Source organism: Lacerta agilis, chromosome 10 (assembly GCF_009819535.1).
Source record: "Lacerta agilis isolate rLacAgi1 chromosome 10, rLacAgi1.pri, whole genome shotgun sequence".
NCBI lineage: Eukaryota > Metazoa > Chordata > Lepidosauria > Squamata > Lacertidae > Lacerta > Lacerta agilis.
The window spans coordinates 34,093,682-34,113,074 of record NC_046321.1 but is presented as its reverse complement, the minus strand read 5'-3'; the positions used below and the strand labels follow the sequence as shown (position 1 = coordinate 34,113,074).

General features: G+C 39.7%; 1 protein-coding gene across 1 annotated transcript; it reads left to right on the top strand.

Annotated features, from left to right (window-relative positions):
* The first annotated feature begins 5,104 nt into the window (after positions 1-5,104).
* Positions 5,105-19,322, top strand: METAP2 (methionyl aminopeptidase 2). Its single transcript, XM_033161458.1, has 11 exons — positions 5,105-5,311; positions 6,222-6,323; positions 10,399-10,464; positions 11,348-11,450; positions 14,973-15,134; positions 15,576-15,757; positions 15,839-15,933; positions 16,034-16,130; positions 16,464-16,567; positions 17,776-17,891; positions 18,989-19,322. Exons 1-11 carry the CDS (start codon positions 5,149-5,151, stop codon positions 19,239-19,241), a joined length of 1,443 nt encoding a protein of 480 aa, XP_033017349.1. The 5' UTR covers positions 5,105-5,148; the 3' UTR covers positions 19,242-19,322.
* The last annotated feature ends 71 nt before the right edge of the window (positions 19,323-19,393 follow it).

The window sequence follows — 19,393 nt, the reverse complement described above, 5'->3', positions numbered from 1 at the left end:
TTATGCCAAGGACTGCCGCATTTGAAACCAAAATAAACATTAAATTGTTTCCTAACTTCTGTGAATAAAATTTGTTTATGTATCCAGTGCATTTATTTGTCACTTGACTAGTTAATACATATTTTCACATTAATTAATTTTGGCTTTGATTCTATAACATCAAAATAATATTAAGGCCATATTATTATACAGACTGATATAAACTTATAATACATACAATTCTGAATCAAGGCTGACAAGCTATCTGTCTCATATTAGTACAGGAATATATGTTCATCTTTTACAGCTGTATCATTGCTTTAAAGCCATAATCTTTATTATACCTAATACTGAACAGATCATTTGCTTTAAATGTGACTGTTCTGGAGCCAAGCCAAGGTGTTAAGAATGACACTAAAATTACTGTATATTGCCATTTCAATAAAGTTGAAATAATTTTTCGACTTTAAATAATTAGCCAATCATTTGGCAATGCAAATGGATTACAATGGTTACAAACTCAACCCCTTTCACTGACAAACATGTCTTCAAAAATAAAAAAGTATACAAAGATATATTGATGCATTAAAAACAATGTAAACTCCATAGTCATGCAACTCCTTTGTGACATTTTGTAGTAGTGAACATGCTGGATATTACGTTGCTGAATTTTCCAGACTGGATATTAAGTTAAAAGGGGGTGGGCAGGGAGAGAAAGGTCGCTTGAAGCTGAAGCCACAAAGTCTGCATTTAGTCACAGTCTTTAAGTTGGGGTGTAAGAGAATACTGCAGATGGCAGGTCCACACCATACATTTAAAGCACATGACCTCCCCTGAGGAATCCTGGGAACTTTAGTTTGTTAAAGATGTTGTCCATGTGCAGGGCCGGATTTAGGTTTGATGAGGCCCTAAGCTACTGAAGGTAATGGGGCCCTTTATATGTCCAACTGTCCTTTGTCAACAACAAATTGTCTTTGTTTTTTTGTGTTGAATATATGCTATATGGTGATTTATGGACCTAATAGGTATCTAAAGCCATTTGCACATAACAAAATATGTATTTTATCCAAGTAATTGTTGAACTTATCTTATATTTTGGAAATGTACATCCAGTTTTTTCCACTTTAATTTTTTTTGCGGGGGGGGGGCAAGAGAGTGGGGCCCAAGAGAGTGGGGCCCTAAGCTATAGCTTGTTCAGTTTATACATAAATCCGGCGCTGTCCATGGGTGAATGCAGCCCATAGGCTGAAAAAAGCTTTTCCACTCCTGATGTATAAGGTTGCAGCCTTAACTAAACTAAGACATACTATGTGCTATGCAGGTTTCAGGTTGCACCTAGGGCTTTGTGCCTTCGGACAAGGAAGCAAATGGCTTTCTCCCCATTTCTGAATATTTTCATTGGCTTCATGCATTCAGCATCAAGCCTCCTATATTTTACTTAGCATCTAGGCTGATTAAGAGTTCTGGGGAATGTATTTCATGACATTTTGGCTGATGCAATTGGAGGTACTGCCCTTTTGCAGATTTTGGATTTTTTAAAAATAAAATAAACATTTTATATGTTTTAATGCTTTTAGATGTTTTTGAATGTTTCTATTTTTAATTGCATTGTTTTACCACTTTGGTGTTTGCTGCTCTGGACTCTTTTGGGAGAAAATGTTGGGATCAAAATTTAATAAATAATATCAGCAATAATTTATTGATTGCTCTAGTCTACAAAAGCTAGCAATAAAGCCAGACTTAAACTTTTCATCTTCAGAAACGATGTAAAAAGAGTTTTGTTAAATACAAAAATATCTTTACAGGGCATTTTATGGGATCATGTTGCTTATATTTATCAAATGTTGTTAGTACGGATTACTCCCTTTTTTCAGATCTCCAGCAGTCTTCCATCAGTATTTAGAAGGTTATCTTTAATGCCATAAATTTACAGGTATTTATGAACTGTTTTGATAAACTGAACAAACAAAATAATTCCCTGTTAAAACTCTTCCTTAATACAGAAATAGATAATCCCTTACTGTACCCTCTCTTTTCAAACCTCCCTTGTATGATTCTGTTTGATATAGTCTTTTTTAATTTATTTTTTATTGCAAACTTAACAGCAAACAAAGAGCACACATAAAATACCAATTAACAATTTTAAAACAGGTATAATTTATATACATGTTTTATGTTTCAGCAACTTCTCAGAAAATCAAAAATAAAATAAAGAAATAAAACCACAAAACAAAACAAAACAAAAGACCATCTCTACTCAACCAAATACCAAAACAGACAAACAAACATTTAGACTTCCTATCATATCAATCATTCCTATCATTCTTTTCTACTTACAAATGTACTCAACCTTGTTAGCGATATAGTCAATAAATGTTATAACCTACCTTAGAAGTCTTCCCACAGAGAGTAGATCTTGCTTGTCAGTAATGTAAAATGTAAGAGTTAAAAGCTGTCTCTTTCAAAGTGAACAGAATAAAGTTGCCTCTCTGTGGTTGCAGTCAGTCAACACACTGTTGAAAAGCCTGTTGCTTAGTTACCACATGGTGTGGATTATACCGAACCATACTTCCTTTCTGCAACCACTTCTAAGCTTTAAGCAGCAATCTAGCCACTATTAAAGGTACCCTGTACTGTACTCATATGTGCACCAGCATAAGTAAATGGTTATTAGAATGCTTAACTGCTCCAGATGGTGGCTGATATTATTTCACTGAAAATGAAGCTTTTGCTTAGCTTCAGTGCTTTGTCACCATCATTTAGTGCCCTACCCTAAATAAGAACCATGGAAGCTCAAGTTTAATAGTGCTGGGAAATGTAACTCTGTGAGGGTAAGCTAACACTCCCAGGATTCCTTGGGGCTGCTTTAAATGTCTCAGTTTTAACAAACTTATTAAGATCCTGCTACATCAGGCCAAAGGCCTATCTAGTCAAGCATCCTGCTCTCGACCAACCAGATGCCTATGAGAAGTCCGCAAGCAGGACTTGATTGCCACTTGTGATTCCCAGCAACTGGTTGTTGGCATCCGTCTGTCTCGGGAGACAAAGGAGGAGTGAGCCTTTCGAGGGTATTCAGAGGAATACTGCCACTAACAGTGGAGAGAGAAGAGAGCTACCATATAGATATTAATACCGGTAGTGTTATCCTCCATAAATTTGTCTAATACTCTTTTAAAGTCATCCAAGTTTATTAAGTTATCTTAATAAAATGGAAACACTGGGAAACCTTCCATCTCAAAATAAGTGAATGTATTAAGGGTGGCGCTGTGGGTTAAACCACAGAGCCTAGGTCTTGCTCATCAGAAGGTCGGCGGTTCGAATCCCCACAATGGGGTGAGCTCCTGTTGCTTGGTCCCAGCTCCTGCCCACCTAGCAGTTTGAAAGCACATCAAAAGTGTAAGTAGATGAATAGGTACCGCTCCGGCGGGAAGGTAAACGGCGTTCGCCAGAAGCGGCTTTGTCATGCTGGCCACATGACCCGGAAGCTGTACGCCGGCTCCCTTAACCAGTAAAGCAAGATGAGTGCCGCAACCCCAGAGTCGGACAAGACTGGACCTAATGGTCAGGGGTCCCTTTACCTTTACCTATTAAGGGCTGAAATGGCAGTCAGCTGTAGGACAGACTAATACCCTTTCAATTCAATTGTTCAATACTGCTTTTTAAAGAAAAACACATTGCCCCCAAACTGCAGTATTCAGTTGAAACTCTGAATCAAGGCATTTAAGTGGGGAAAGGGGGAGGCAGCACTTCCATATAGTAGCCTACCATACAGGGAAGGGCTTTTTATTCTGCCCCCTCAGTAATAAACATAAGCTGCTATAACTGTCCTTAGTAAATTCCCTTTTCCTGTCTTCCAGTTTTGGGGTCAATACATTTAAATTAACTGGGAAGATTTACAATAAAGGAAAGCCCTGCTTACCGGTACTTTCCCTGCATTGTTATATATTGATCAATGAAAGAGGCCAGATATGTCTCTCTCTCATCAACCTCAGCAGTTGTTTTGCTCCAGTTGGCCATGGATGCGTTCTGCACCGCCACCTCCTACAATTATTTTTCTGGCTTGTAACTATGGGCATTAATTTTTTTCTGGCATGAAAACACATTGATGGGCATACTGTATAGCATTTGTTTGGCTTGAGAACAGCTTGATAGGCATTTGGCTGCGATGTTTTAATTTTATTAAAATTATTTCATAACTTAAGTAGCTCCCCTGATCCAGCTCTAATAGCACACACATCCCCATTCACATCCAACAGATGTTAGTTATCATTCATTAAATGACAATACTCTCAGAATGAGCACTGTCAGGTGCATCTGTGCATCTGTGGGTATCCCTTGCTGAATGAGGTAATTACAATAAAAAACAATAGAGAATTGACAAGATACTAAAATAAAAAAATAAAAATCTGTGGTGAACATCTTGTCAGGTAGGAATGCTCCTAGTCTATTTAGCAGAAGTCGGACACGACTGAACGACTGAACAACAACAACAGCTTATAGTACTTTTCAGTGCAATTTTTCAGGCGCATGTTGAAGCATTTTAGATTAGTGAAATAAGCAGACAAATCCAATCTTGTCGAATTTACAGTCTCGTGTACACATCTGATGAAATGGGCTCTGATCCAGGGAGAATTTATGCCAGAATAAAATGCGTTGGGTTGCAATCCCGCCACAGTTTTAGGTAAAAGGAAGACTCACTCGCTGAACTCAACGGGGCTTCCTTTTTGAATGGAAAAGCAGCATAGGTTTACACATTTAGTCTTTTTAAGGTGCCATGAATCTCTCTCGGTTAAGTTTTGCTGCAACCTACTCAGGGAAATTGGTTGGGGGACGGACGGACCCAACAACCACGTGGTGTGGAGAGAGGAGGCCCAGGCGACGACATGAGCTATGAGCCCGGCCCTAAACTGCACCTCCCACGGAGAGCCTCACAGACAACAACTCTCTCGCTCTTCCACAGCGCACGTGGTCGCTGCTCGTCCTGTTCCTCCTCGCTCCCCCCCCCCCGGCCGGGATTCTTAGGCCTCCATCTTTCCCGACGTGCCCCAGGGCTGAGCCATAGAGTAGCTGGGGCTGGAGCGCCCCTGCCCCTTGCTTGCTGGTTCTGTCGGCAGCGGCTAGTCGTGGGAGAGGAGGAGGCGGCGGCGGCGCAGGCAGCGGCGCTGCAACATGGCGGCCGTGGAGGAAAGGGGCAGCCCCGAGGAGGAGAAGCACCTGAACGGGGAGGTGCTCTTGGATCCCGAGGAGAGAGAAGGCGCGGCGGCGCCTGGCGCTGAAGAAGGAGCGAAGAAGAAGCGCAAGAAGAAGAAGAAGAGCAAAGGAGCCGCCGCCGGTAGGAGCTGGGCCGGGCAAGGCGATGGGGGGAAGGGGGAGGCCGCGTCACGGGCGCGCCATGGGGACAACTTCGTCGGAGGAGGAGCAGGAGCGGGAGCGAAGCCTCCTTGGCCCCTGAGACGTCCGGGGTTGGAGGGAGTGGGGTGGGTCGGTGGGAGGACGTGGGGCCGTGTTGGTCGCGGCTGTGGGGAAATGTTCCCAGAGTCGGAGGGGTTTAGGGGGAAGCGATAGGGAATGTCTGGGTGTTAGGCCGTCAAGCTCATATTAAGCCTTTTATCATCATAGCCCACCGCGGTATATGAGATTGGAAATCGTTAAACTAGGGCGTGGGTCGTGTTTGGCAAGGCGATCTCGTGCGTGAGATCTTCTGTGTCGGGGTGGTGACACGCTACCGGGGTTTTCTTGGAAAGCAAGAGAGTGCTGGTATGCAGCTGTCAGGGTGCCTGGGGAAGAGGCGGGGGGAGTTAATCAACATAGCAGTCGGAAGATAACTTCTATGGTGGGAGCATGCACGAAATTCACATGTAATGGGAGATAGGGTCTTCGGCATGATGCATTTGCCATCGGACACTCACTCGTATGGTATAGAAGGAGGACGATTGTAACTGCATGGTTTCCTTACATGACTGAGGGTGTGTGTTAAGGCTTAGAGACTGTTGCAGTTGCGTAAGGCGGGGGGGGGGAGGATTTGCATGCATTCATTAGCACATGGTACCTGTCCTAAGGTCTAGGGAGAGAGATTTCAATTTATGGAATTGCTTGAAAGACATTTATTATTTACCTACAGTGATAATATAGGAACAGACTTGTATAATTTAGAAAGTAGAGACACACAGTTTTGAAAGTATATTGTCTTTGTTAGCTGAGTTTTGCGTTATTGTTTAAACTACCTGCTTATTTGCAAACAGGACAAGAAACTGAGAGAGAATCTGAGACAACACTTGATGAGGTGACAAAACAATTGGACAAACAAGCACTGGAGGAAAAGGAGAAAGAAGATGATGAAGAAGGCAAGTATAATATACTCTGTCCATGATATGTAAAATATTAATGTAAAAATATTTGTAGTTTGCTTTAGTTAAGGGATTACTGGAGTTGGGAAAGATATTTCATGCTGAAACAGTTTTATGTAGGTGGTTGAAAGCGCTGCTGTATAAAAAGGCTATTATCAAATGTATTGTTCATTGATTTTAAAAAGAGATCATATTATACTAGGTAATTATAACCTTGGAAGGAGCAACTCTTATCAGGGTAATTCAAGATGAGAGATAGGATCTATCCCAAGGGATGGCTGAGCACTGACTTTAACCTAGATCTCCTTTGTTCAGGTACAATAGGCTATCCATTGCAACACAGTGACTGTGTTATATATTGAAATTCCTGTTTGGGAATGGTAATAGAGAATATTGATAGATATTTGGCTAATTTTATTGGTACATACATACATGCTTGAAAGTCACAGATATTAAATTCAATTTATGAAGCCATTTCTGATGAGCTTTGGTTCTAACAAAATGCCAGTCTTTCTGTTCATTAAAAGAAATGAAATAAAATGCAGCTTAATTCTTAAAGTGACAATTTTACCTAGATTATTCTATAAATTATAAGTCATTTAAACCACAGAAAACAGGCTTTATTACTGTTGTCCATGTATTTTATCTGCATTTTGAAAAGCTATATGATGGAGAAGATAGGAATGAAATATGAATGACAGCCAGAAGCCCCATTTTACATGCAAAGGGCTTTTTCTGGACCAAGAATAGTGTGTTGTATATAAGACATGATGGTTAAGCTAACAATGTTTTCAATACACTTTGATGATTTTCTCCTAGAGACTTTGCTGTCAGTTTATTTATCTAAAAATAGACAAAACATTTCAGTTCAAGTTCTTTTGCAACACAATACCTGTCCACATTAATTGGTTTTGAACAAGAACAACCATTAATGTGTTGTTACTGTTGGGTGTTGGAATAGATGTCTGGGGCTCCCCACACCCACCCATTTAATAGCTTAAGTTCTTATTAACTGGATTGCTAGTGACCTGAGCTTCATATAATTCAGAAGAGATCCTAAATGTTAAGAGACTGTTACATGATGGTGCTTAACTCTAGGCCTCAAATCACCATTCATCCATAAGACTCACTGGGTGACCTTGGTCAGCCACACTCTCCTAGTTTAATCTACCTCACATGGTTTTTGTGATGGTAAAATGGATGGGGGGACCATGTATGGCACCTTGATTGTCCTGTGGGGAAAGGTGTGCTAGCAATCTAGTAATATAAATAAATAGGCAAAGCTTTTTTAAACCTAATAGCAAAAATAGGTCTTGGACAGAATCTTCATTGCTGTCTGGTGTTTTGCATTAGGAATCAATCGCATGGTGGAAGTTAAACATGTTACTGGGAATTAAATTTCCATTCAACTCCTAGGATTATAGCCTTGATTATAGACAGTGGTTGTGACTCTGACAAAAGAATGGAAATATTGCAGCAGTCTTCAAGGACATGGCAGTCTAAACAGTTTGGCTTGCTGATTGGCAAATCTACCAGCAGTACTGCAGAAGAAGCCTGTAATAAGTGAACAGCAGCCACTAAAGGACTGAATATTGCCAGAATCTGCAGTGGTTAGCATAGGGAACTGGAAAGTATTCCAAACTGGTAGATGAATGAACTGCATGCCAAAACTTTTTTTTCTGATGTAGTGTAAATGGATTAAGCATAGTTCAAGGGCAAGAGGAATCTGATGCAGTTTTCATTAAAACGAGTAGCAGTGTTAGAGAGCATTGACTATTTAAAGAACGACTGTGTCTTTGTTTCAGAATGTGCTGTGACACTGAAATTATGCTTTAAAATGGGTTCTAGGTTTTTTATATATAAAAAGTGTTTACAGTCTTTAATGCCCTAACTATTGTATATCATTTTAGTAAAATAAAATAAATTTAATGTAAAACTTAAATAATGTGTGTCAGCCAGATCACTATCAAAGTGATAGTTTCTTATTTTAAAGCTTAAGTTGTTCTAAAATTAAGAATTTTAAATGAAAAAGTGTGCATAGGTCAGTTACTGGAAACTAGTGGCTACCTGGCTAACTCTGGCTTCCTGAAGGATACTCTCTTTCTCTTTATGCTGCCTCTTACCTTTCCTCTCCATAGAACTACAGAAACAAAGGGTTCTTTCCAGGCAGCGGTCCTATCTTTTCATGCACTTTATCTCTCTCCTTTTTTGTTGCCAGAAATGTACCTGCCAGCTAGAAGCCTTAGACTTCTCTGGTCTGCTGTAAACTGAAGGGTGATGGAAATATGTGGCTAGAAAGAATAATCATTGACAGTGCTGAACAGCATATGATTTGCCCTTGTGAAGCCATGATTTTTATTGATTTCTCATGTGGCATTAATTAGTTCACTTTGAAAGTGGTTTTGTTATGAATGTTGTACCCAACTGTATGTGTGAAGCACTTACACAATATGTTTGAACTATTAATGCTGCTACTTAGCATCAGTGCAGTTTTTTTATTTAAAAATATGGTTTTGCTTTTATCTAATGTTGCCCTCTTATTCTTGCATTATTAGCAAAGTTGTATTTAATTACTTTCAACAACCAGGAATTCCACTCAGGGAAGTGCATGGAATTCTCTCCGGAGAACAAATGGACTGGCAGAGGAGGGACAAATCAATTTACCCATCTTTTACCAACTACCTTGGCTTCAGTATACGCCATGGAGAAAGCCATGTCTTTCTTAGCCAGCATAGAAAGACAGTAAACTAGACTAAAAGTGTGGGGGAGGGGGATCCCAAAACAACCCACTGAGAATTAAGCATGTCTCGTGGGCATGGAATCCTGGTTTATTTTTGTGGGGTAATGAAAAAACAGAGGAAATGAAATGGAGGGCATGATCGGTTGAAACACTGACCAGGAGCATGCCACATTGCAATAGCTTGCTACAGATTTCAACAGTACATACTAATTTCTATAATGTGTCTTGGTATGCTTCCAAAATTAAGCATACAACATGTAGTGACTAGTGTACATTTTAAACTCCAGATTTGTGGTGTCATAACAGGCATGTTGAAAGCTGCTGATACCTTATTGAAATCGGAAAGACATCACAGTGAAGATGCTTGTGGTTACAGCCATGATTAAACTTTGTGTCTCAATCTGCACTTAAGGGTCTGGCAGTGTTTATTATTATTATTATTATTATTATTATTATTATTATTACTATTACTACTATTTATTATACAAAGAAATATAATAATAATAATAATAATAATAATAATAATAATAATAATAATAATAATATTTGTACCCCGCCCATCTGGCTGGGTCTTTCCATCTGGCTTCCATCAAATATTAAAATACATTTAAAATATCACAGTTTAAAAACTTCCCTAAACAGGGCTGTCTTCAGGTATTTTCTGAATGTCAGGTAGTTGTTTATTCCCTTGACCTCTGATGGGAGGGCGTTCCACAGGGCGGGCGCCACTATCGAGAAGGCCCTTTATTTATTTATTATTTTTATTTATTGGGGTTTACTCAGGTCATCACCACTCATTTCACTGAATGATGTTAGCTATGGTTTTGTGTGTGTGTGTGTGTGTGTGTGTACATAAGGGATAGCTGCTGAGAAACCTTCATTGGTTACCAATTTCCTACTGCCAGTTTCAATGTTACTGTGCTCACAAAAAGCCATAAACTATTTGGGCCTGAAGTACCACCCGATGCTTTATGCTCCACTTTGATCACTGAAATCTTGTGATGAGGCACTTGGTGGTTCAGCTGGTATTTACCAGGTGCTGAGCCTTTAGTGTAGCAAGCCCTGCTCTGTGGAACTCCTTGCCAATAGAGGTTCAGCAGGAGTTATCCTTGCTTGTTCTTAGAAATCTTCACGTCCTGTGCAGGTGTGAAATTGCATGCAATTTGGACGAGTCTAATCAGGCTGCTCTAATATGTAGCTTTGCTCTAGCTCTTTAGCCAAGCCACTTAACTGAGTTTTTTTCCTTTGGCAACTATAGAATAATAATCTTAGGTAGTAGTGCTATTATCTGTAGTTATTGTTTATAAATTTGTAAATGTATGTCTTCTGTAGATGGTGAAGGTGAAGGTGATGGTGCAGCAGGGAAGAAAAAGAAGAAGAAAAAGAAGAAGAAAGGACGTAGGTGTTTGCTACTATGGTTGTATCATGCAAACTTTGTTTCTGCTTATGTCATGTTTATGGAGCTTACACATAGCACTACCTTATACATAGCAAGAACATTTGTCTATTTCGCTCTGTATCGTCTACTGCAGGGATAGGTAACCTTTGTCCTGCAGTTGGCACCCAGCTTGGCAAGTTGTAGCAAGTGAACCTCCACAGCTTTATCTCCCAGTTGCAAAGCTGTGATGTTCAGTGCTGTGAAGGGAAGATAAGGCTCTTTGCCTGCTCTTTATGGGCCAAGTGGGAAATGTGATATCCCACCCCAGTGCTGGGGGAAGATTACTTTGTAAGACCCTTCATTTTAGCAGGTACATGGGGGAGTGAAGTGGTGTTGGTATACAGCTATAAGGTATAGTTGAAAAGAAGATTAAATCTCAAAACAACAACCATCCTCATGTATATATTTTATAGAGAGACCTGGGAGAGGAACTGACACCTGAAACACTCTAGTACATATGTGCACACTTTTACAGTCTTATATTTTTAAGACAGGATAGTGATTTCAGTGATTCACCAAGGACAGGTATCAGAATATACCGGTAGATGCTGTCTTGGTAAACTGGTGTTAGAAGTGTATGCAGATATTTGAATTCTTAAAGAAATTGATTGCTATGCACAACCCAGGTTTTTTTTTGGCTAAAAGTGACTCAGTGCTGCAACTGTAAAAGGCACTCAGAACTGGCAAGGTTATTTAAGGGGATCTTGACATGTTTTCAGTTTTAGATGTGAGCCCAAGTAAGAGGCAATGTAAAAAAAAAAAAAATTAAATGCTTTTTTATTGAAAATGATAGAACTATGTAGTGCATCTTAAGAGATTCAAATTCTGCATTTCACCCAACAGCTAAAGTCCAGACAGATCCTCCGTCTATTCCAATATGTGATTTGTTTACCAGTGGAGTATTTCCAAAAGGTGAAGAGTGTGAGTATCCACCAACACAAGATGGGTATGTATCTTGTTTAAAAATTTTAACATGCACAGCGTGGTACATTGACAAATTATTTTGTAGGCTCACCTAATTGCCTGTTGTTCATAAGTCTCTGCCCCAAGAGCTGGGTTATTATATTCGCTTTACTGTTATTCACTACGTTGGAGTAAGTGAATTTTAGAGTATTCCTACCTGTAGATCTCTGTATATGTTTGTAACTGCATATTTTGTTAGCGGTTGATCTTGGGATGATGTAGATATGCTTAATGAGTTGGGACTACTTTTATGTATGAATGGTAAATGCATGTAGCAGTGACTTTGCCAGCAAACTATATAGTACTTGAACATAGGCATAATCAACAAGGCCTGTGCTTGTGTATATGCTATTAAATGTATATAGTTTTAATTCTCTTGTTTTTAATTATTATTTTTCTATGTTTTTTAGTAATTCCTTTTTTAAAATCTGTAGGTTGCCTTGAATCCCATTAGGGGAAAAGGGGAGGTATTAATAATAGTAATAACAATAATAATAATGCTTGTCACTCAAAAGTGACAATGTGCTTGTGTATTTTATACTTCAAAACAACAGTCCTGTTTAATTCTGTACAGAACTGCACTGCAATCCTTAAAACCTGCAGTAGGTTAATACTGTGATGGAAAAGCTTGATTCATTTATTCATGTTTGGTGGGAATGGAGTATTCTCTATTATATCCACAATTACAGGCCAACCCCTTTCTTCAAATCCTGCCTTAGCCCTACTATCTTTGGACATAGGCTTAGGCTCCACCCTGCACTTCAGAGAACTTGTAGGCTTCTTACTGACTGCGGCATGATTAGCGTTTGAGCATTTCACTAGACACAAGAGGGCAATTAAAGGCATAACAAATAGAGATACCTTCCAAGAAATGTGGACCCCTTTATATTAATGACCAAAATCAAGACCTTGTTATACCAACCACTCAATATTCTCAGTGGAGAGGTTTCGTTAAGTAATATGTTTGAATCTTGAATGTGTAAGTGTTTGTCTAGAGACAATGGATAACTCAAACACCATAAGATGTGCTGCTGGATAAGTGCTTAGTGGTAATTGTATTAGTGTTTGTTTAAAAAACAATTAAAATTGTTTTTTTTTTAATACTGTAATGGAAGGGGGAAGCCTGCCTACACTCTGCACAGCTGCCTTGCAAAGTAGACCAGCAGTGTCTGTCCAGTAATTGCAGCCACCATCACTCAGTTCTTGCAGTTCTACCATTGGATGCCAGCCCCCAGTGGGAGGGAATTCTGTGGTGTTCCAGAAAATAATAAAAATCTAGAATTCTGAGTCAATGCTACCTCTGCCTTTCAGTCACATCATTCTGTTTACTCAGGACAATGGGGCTGACATCTGTCTCTCCCATCATGGAATTCAGCGCATTCCCTATGAAATCCACACTTTTGCCCTAGTAGCATATATACGCTCAGTGGTTAAGCATGTAGGAGATTACCCAAATCCTAAGGTTTGGCATAAACACCCTTCAGACCCCAGCAGTCAAATAATATGAAGCTTTATTAAGAACGGAAGAGGAAAAGGCGAATGGACAAATACTGAAAATAAAAGCTCTGTAGATCAAATCTCCCTGTGCTGACCTGGTTATTTACAGACAGACTGCTTGGTCTACTTGTGAGTAGCATGGCTTTAGGTGGTCAGTTGCGTGGTTTCCTGGTGGTCAACGATGGAGGATAGGTGGTGATTGAATGGAGGAAACAAAGCACTGCATACCCAAGCCCATTTTAAGGACTCTCTTCTGCTCGTTGGTTTGAGTGGCACCTGGTTCTTTCTTGTTAGTTAGAGCACATGTCACGTTTTGGCAGGTAACTGGTATGGCACCTGGCCAGGAATTGGGGAGACAATGCCCACCCACAAAGGCAGGCATGGATGATTATCACTGGTGTAAATCACCACTGGAATTGCTCAGTCTTCCTGCCACAGAACCTTTCCCTTGGTTTGTGGATTCAGGACTTGACTGCATATCTGTTTGCTTTGCTCAGACTTAATGGAGGGTGAGTGAGCAAGATCCTTCTCTGCAAATATCCTCTAGTCTTTCATTTGCCAAACTCGCATATCTTAAGTCACGCAGTTGACGAGCTTAGCATCTTTCGAAAAATCTGTGCTGACAAATGAAGGAATATGCTTTGTTAGTTTATCTAAATGCTTTTCTACCCACAGGCCAACTTAGGCAGGTGGGCTGGACCACTGTTATATGATGTGAGGTGCAGGGTAGGGTGTGGGTTGGTGGTGGGTCAGAGGTTCTCCATCCCCGAGATAAGACATAAGACTTTGTTTACACATGCAACAATGACATGGTAGAACAGTGAAGGTAGAGTGGCTTGTATCATTTTGGACAGTAAGTGGGGCTGTACTACTTTTGATTGTCCCCATGTAGTTTTATTTATTTTATTTCAGCACTTTGTATATTGCTTAATCACCGTCATCTCGTAAGTGGTGTAAACAACTCTGTGCAAGTAAAACAGCAAAACAAGGGAATAAGGTATAGTCCAATTTGCTCTCTACTGGGCTAGTGATCTGCATAGCCAAGAGTTTTTTATATGGTGGAACGCGGGTGGCGCTGTGGTCTAAACCACCGAGCCTCTTGGGCTTGCTGATTGTAAGGTCGGCAGTTTGAATCCGCACGACAGGGTGAGCTCCCATTGCTTTGTCCCAGTTCCTGCCAACGTAGCTGTTCGAAAGCATACCACTGCGAGTAGGTAAATAGGTACTGCTGTGGCAGAAAGGTCAATGGCATTTCCATGCACTCTGGCATTCATCACAGTGTTCCGTGCACCAGAAGCAGTTTAGTCATCTGGCCACATGACCCGGAAAAGCTGTCTGCAGACAAATGCCGGCTCCCTCAGCCTGAAAGCAGATGTGAGCGCCACACCCCATAGTCAAATTTGGCAGGACTTAACTGTCGAGGTGTCCTTTACCTTGACGCTTACCTAGATGGAGCATTGTTTAAAAACATGATCCTTTCCACTTGCAGTCTAAAGTGGTACAATCCACTATACCAGCTATTGCATGTGTGCAGGCCACATCTAGAATTCAGAGAACATTTGTAGAGGAGCTTTGGACACCTGCAGTTTTCCATATCAACAAGTCACTTGGCTGAACTCCTAAACCTGTTCCTTACATTCTCCTAAGTTGGAGTCAGGCTAGGTACCCAAGGTTTTTCGTGGTAGAAACGGTGCAATAATGATATTTCTCCTTCAATTTTTTTTTTAACCAAAATCTTCACCTACTAGTTTCTGAAATCATTGAGGTGTTTTGTGATGACAGTAGAATTGGCAACAAACATTGATTTTGAACTACTCTGGAACTTGGTCAGAGTGGGCTAGCTAGAGTTTAACAACTTGAGTGATTGTATATGTAATTTGAAGCATACCTCTGTTAATCTAAAATGTGTATAATAAAGTAGTAGTCCTGTTGAGTATACCTGTGTCATCTAGTTTGGATTACAAGCTAAAATGGCCAGTCTGACGATCCTTTTATCCCAATATTAAAGGCGAACTGCTGCTTGGAGAACAACAAGTGATGAAAAGAAAGCACTAGATCAAGCAAGTGAAGAGATCTGGAATGATTTCAGAGAGGCTGCTGAAGCACACAGACAAGTGAGAAAATACGTTATGAGCTGGATCAAACCTGGAATGACAATGATAGAAATCTGGTGAGAATAAAAGATCATAGGATCAAGGGAGGACTATACAAGGGTTAATTGAATGTGCTGGACATAGAGATTAGGTGTGGGGCTTCCGTATATCAGCCTAGTTCTCCATCAGTTCTGGTGACTGTTGGTGATGATTGTATATATTGGTTTTTTGTTTTTGTTTTTTCACAACTGCTTGTATGGACTATGAGGCTGGGGGACAAGCAGCTAACAGAATGTTGCTGCAAAGTTGTTCAACAAGTATGATACAGCTGGAGATAAGGCACTTTCTCAGTTCTTATATTCTTGGGGCAGCAAATATCTCATATTCTAAGAACATTCCCAGTAATATGCGTAGCAAAGGGAAGGAGGGGAATCGTTTGAAATTTTTTTAATGTAGCAACTAAATAAAGCTGCTGGAAAACAAATCCGTTCATGTAATAAAGACCTTTGCTTCCCTAGCGAAAAACTAGAAGACTGTTCACGGAAGCTGATAAAAGAGAATGGCTTAAATGCTGGGCTTGCGTTTCCCACGGGATGTTCTCTGAATAACTGTGCAGCCCACTATACCCCTAACGCTGGAGATCCAACTGTATTGCAGTATGATGATATCTGCAAGATAGATTTTGGAACACATGTTAGTGGTGAGTTTTCTATTGCTTACTCTGCAGTTAGATCATTTAGTTGAGTGCAAATTCTTTTATCTAATTTGTATCTAATTTCAGGTCGTATCATTGACTGTGCTTTTACTGTCACATTCAATCGAAAATATGACAGGCTGTTACAAGCTGTAAAAGATGCAACTAATACTGGAATAAAGGTATACTCGCAAGGGGAAGTGTAACTTTATCTCTTACCTACATACTTTGTGAGAGGGAATTTTTATCTTCAATTTCAACCTGTCTTATGTGTGTGTACAGTGCGCTGGAATAGATGTTCGCCTTTGTGATGTTGGTGAGGCTATTCAAGAAGTTATGGAATCTTATGAAGTTGAAATTGATGGCAAAACATATCAAGGTAAATTTCCCCTATCTAGTACATGTGATAGTTTTGATTCAACGCTAAGGGAGAGAGCATATATGCATATGATACAGACAGAGGCATTGCATTTATATGACTTGATTACTGTTGTTGCTCACAAGTAAAACATTTTGAGATTTATTAAACTTCTCAAAAGGTTTTGATTTTGCATTTAATTGTGTGTTCGGGAATTTCATGTTGTCTTTCGGATTCCAAAAATTGAGAATAGTTTTGTTTTTTTTAAAAAAGAAATTGCTTATTCTAGAAAAGTTAACTGTACTTGTTACCCACATGTATTGATTTTATAGTGTTTCGTATTTTATGTTACAGTGAAACCAATTCGCAATCTGAATGGACACTCTATTGGACCATATAGGATACATGCAGGCAAAACTGTTCCCATTGTGAAAGGAGGAGAAGCAACAAGAATGGAAGTAAGCAAATAACTCTTACACCCTTACCCTCTGTACACAGAAGTATAGAGCTCAATGGGCCTTTACTCCCACTGAAGAATATGCACAGTATTAGGCTGTTAATATTTGCAGTTGAACTTCCAGTTTCATCTGGCCCTTGTTTGAAATTCTGTTCCCGTCCCCCTCAACTCAGAAGTTTTTTAGTCTGTAGTTTCAATTACTTGAAACCCAGGAAGCAAATGGCTACTGCTCACAACAGAATGTTGTAAATATGTGTGTAATACTTAACAGTTGGCATTAGTTTTGTTAAAATGAAAAATGAATGTTATGCCTAACATTCATTTTGTTCTTGCAAGTAAAATGCCCTATCCCCACAATTAAAATTTGTATTTAGAAGCAAATGAAGGTATCATTAAAAAATTAAAAAATAAAACATGGTGATGTGAACTACCTAATTGGGAAGAGTGGAAAATCTGGCTGTTTAGTTAAGATGACAAAGGGCAGCAGGATTCATGCACTATCTGATAGTTATCACAACTGATCAGAATATCTTGCAAACTGTTCTTTCGTATTCTAATACATGTCACTCCAGAAATAGTTCAGAAGTCTTTGAAATTTATTCTGAAAATGCTCCCATTTCCCATTCTTACCCACCAGGAGTAAGCTAACTGGAATGCCATTGTCCCACTTGTTGGTGGCATTCTAAGTATTCTACTTTAGCTCCCAGGCATAACCTACTGCTCCAGAGAATGATTTGAAGGTATATGACTAATTTCTGTTGCTGAAGTGAAGAGGGTTTAACATTGTAAGCTGCCCATATGGGAGGCCACCTTTGAACCAGTCCGAGTCTATAAATGAAATATAACACCATGACAGCTATTCCTAGTACATGGGATTAAGCTATTCATTAAACCTGATTGGGCAGTGTCTAAGTAAGGAAGTATCACCCTAACAGTATTTGAAAATCTTTGATTTACAGGAAGTGAATAGATTGATTGTATTTCATGGGCATGCTGCCTGTACATCTGCTTCTCTGGGGTATTATGTGTGTGTTGTCCTACATTTATAGTTCTGAGAAATTCCAGTGGGGGAACTGTTTTAGTCTCCTGTAGCAAAATAATATTGTGCCAGAACCCATGTTTTCAAATGCAAAATAATAATAATATTTGATTAATTCTCAGCATGGACTCCAGTATGCTTATCTAGTATGTGTGTCTGTTTAATTTTAGGAGGGAGAAGTATATGCTATAGAAACCTTTGGCAGCACAGGAAAAGGTGTTGTTCATGATGATATGGAATGTTCTCATTATATGAAGAACTTTGATGTTGGACATGTGCCAATCAGGTTAGCCCTGCTTTTATCACAGTGGGTAAAAATGTCACTTTGTACTATTGAAAGAAATATCGTTGTTAATTCCAAACTTGAAAAGAATGGTAAGTAGACTGCTTATACACTATAGGTGCACAAATGAGACAAAACCCAACAACTTTTAGAGCTACTTGTCCTTAAAGTTACTTGCTTTACTTGTGTGTGAGTGGACAGTAATTTACCACTGCTGAAACTCTTCCAGATATTTTTGAACTAACAACTCCTATCAGCCCTAGCCAGCATGGCCAGTAGTCAGGGATAATCAGTCTAAGAGCAGCTGGGGAACACCTGATTTAGAAAGAATGGTTTAGCATGACATCGAAATATAGCCAATATTAGCAGCAGCTTTAAATTACTGTGGTTTAATCATAGTGATTTCAAAAAACACCTAGCATCTTAAATACCTTGAATCATGTTCTTGGGGTCAGCAGTGGTAAATTAAGTGGCCCATGGGCTAGATCCAGCCCATCATGGTGTTTGACATAGCCTATCAGCCTCCTGACTCAAATTACCTGCAGCAACAGGAATAACAACACTCAACAAGGCATCTTTCAGTCTTCTTGAATACCGTTATTGATAGCAGGCTGGATCACTCCAGAAACAGGAGTGCTCTGATCTGTTCCAATGGAAGGGCAACACTAGGCTGGTAGGAGCAAGGGGGTTATTTTCCTTCCCATAGCAGTGCTGGACTTAGTGGAGAGGCTTTTTCCAGTGCTGCAATTGGAAGAAAAATCCCTTCTGTGCTCCTTAGCTAACAATAAATGCAACCCTCAGGCCCCACCACAGCTTTGTGTGTTCATTGTTATATGAAAGCGAAGACCACTCTCTGGAGTGGTGGTCTCACCAGAAACTAGGTATGCAGCAGCAGTGATGTGATTCTGGTGCATGCTGAACACTTCTTTTTGTTTACCGTGTCTTGTTGGCTACTAGTGATATGTATTATGTAATTTTAAGGTATATTTTTACTGCTGCTTTACTGAACACAGCACTACTTACTCATGAGTAAACATGCATGGGATTGAACAGTCTGAACAGCATTTCCTCCTGCTCATTCAGTGCACTCTTTCTTCTAGGCTTCCAAGAGCAAAACACTTGCTGAATGTTATCAACGAAAACTTTGGCACTCTTGCCTTCTGCCGCAGATGGCTAGATCGTCTGGGAGAAAGTAAATATCTAATGGCTCTGAAGAACCTGTGTGACTTGGGTATAGTGGATCCATACCCTCCCCTATGTGATATTAAAGGCTCATATACAGCACAGTTTGAGCATACCATATTATTGCGTCCAACATGCAAAGAAGTTGTCAGTAGAGGAGATGACTATTAAAACTTCAAGGCCATTACCTCACCTATGTACTCTGTTGGAACACATTATGCCAGAATAAATTTGCAGTCTGTTTTAACAGTGGACCTCATGTGATAACTTTCCATGTTCGGAAAGAGGAATTTAATCAAAGGCAAGTTCTCTCATGTATCTAA

What these genes read in the sequence shown, in the direction of transcription:
- METAP2 (XM_033161458.1), top strand. Translation starts at nt 5,149, where the DNA reads ATGGCGGCCGTGGAGGAAAGGGGCAGCCCCGAGGAGGAGAAGCACCTG. An exon ending in GAAAGAAGATGATGAAGAAG is followed by an intron (nt 6,324 to 10,398) that starts GCAAGTATAATA and finishes TGTCTTCTGTAG; the next exon opens with ATGGTGAAGGTGAAGGTGAT. An exon ending in GAGAAGCAACAAGAATGGAA is followed by an intron (nt 16,568 to 17,775) that starts GTAAGCAAATAA and finishes GTTTAATTTTAG; the next exon opens with GAGGGAGAAGTATATGCTAT.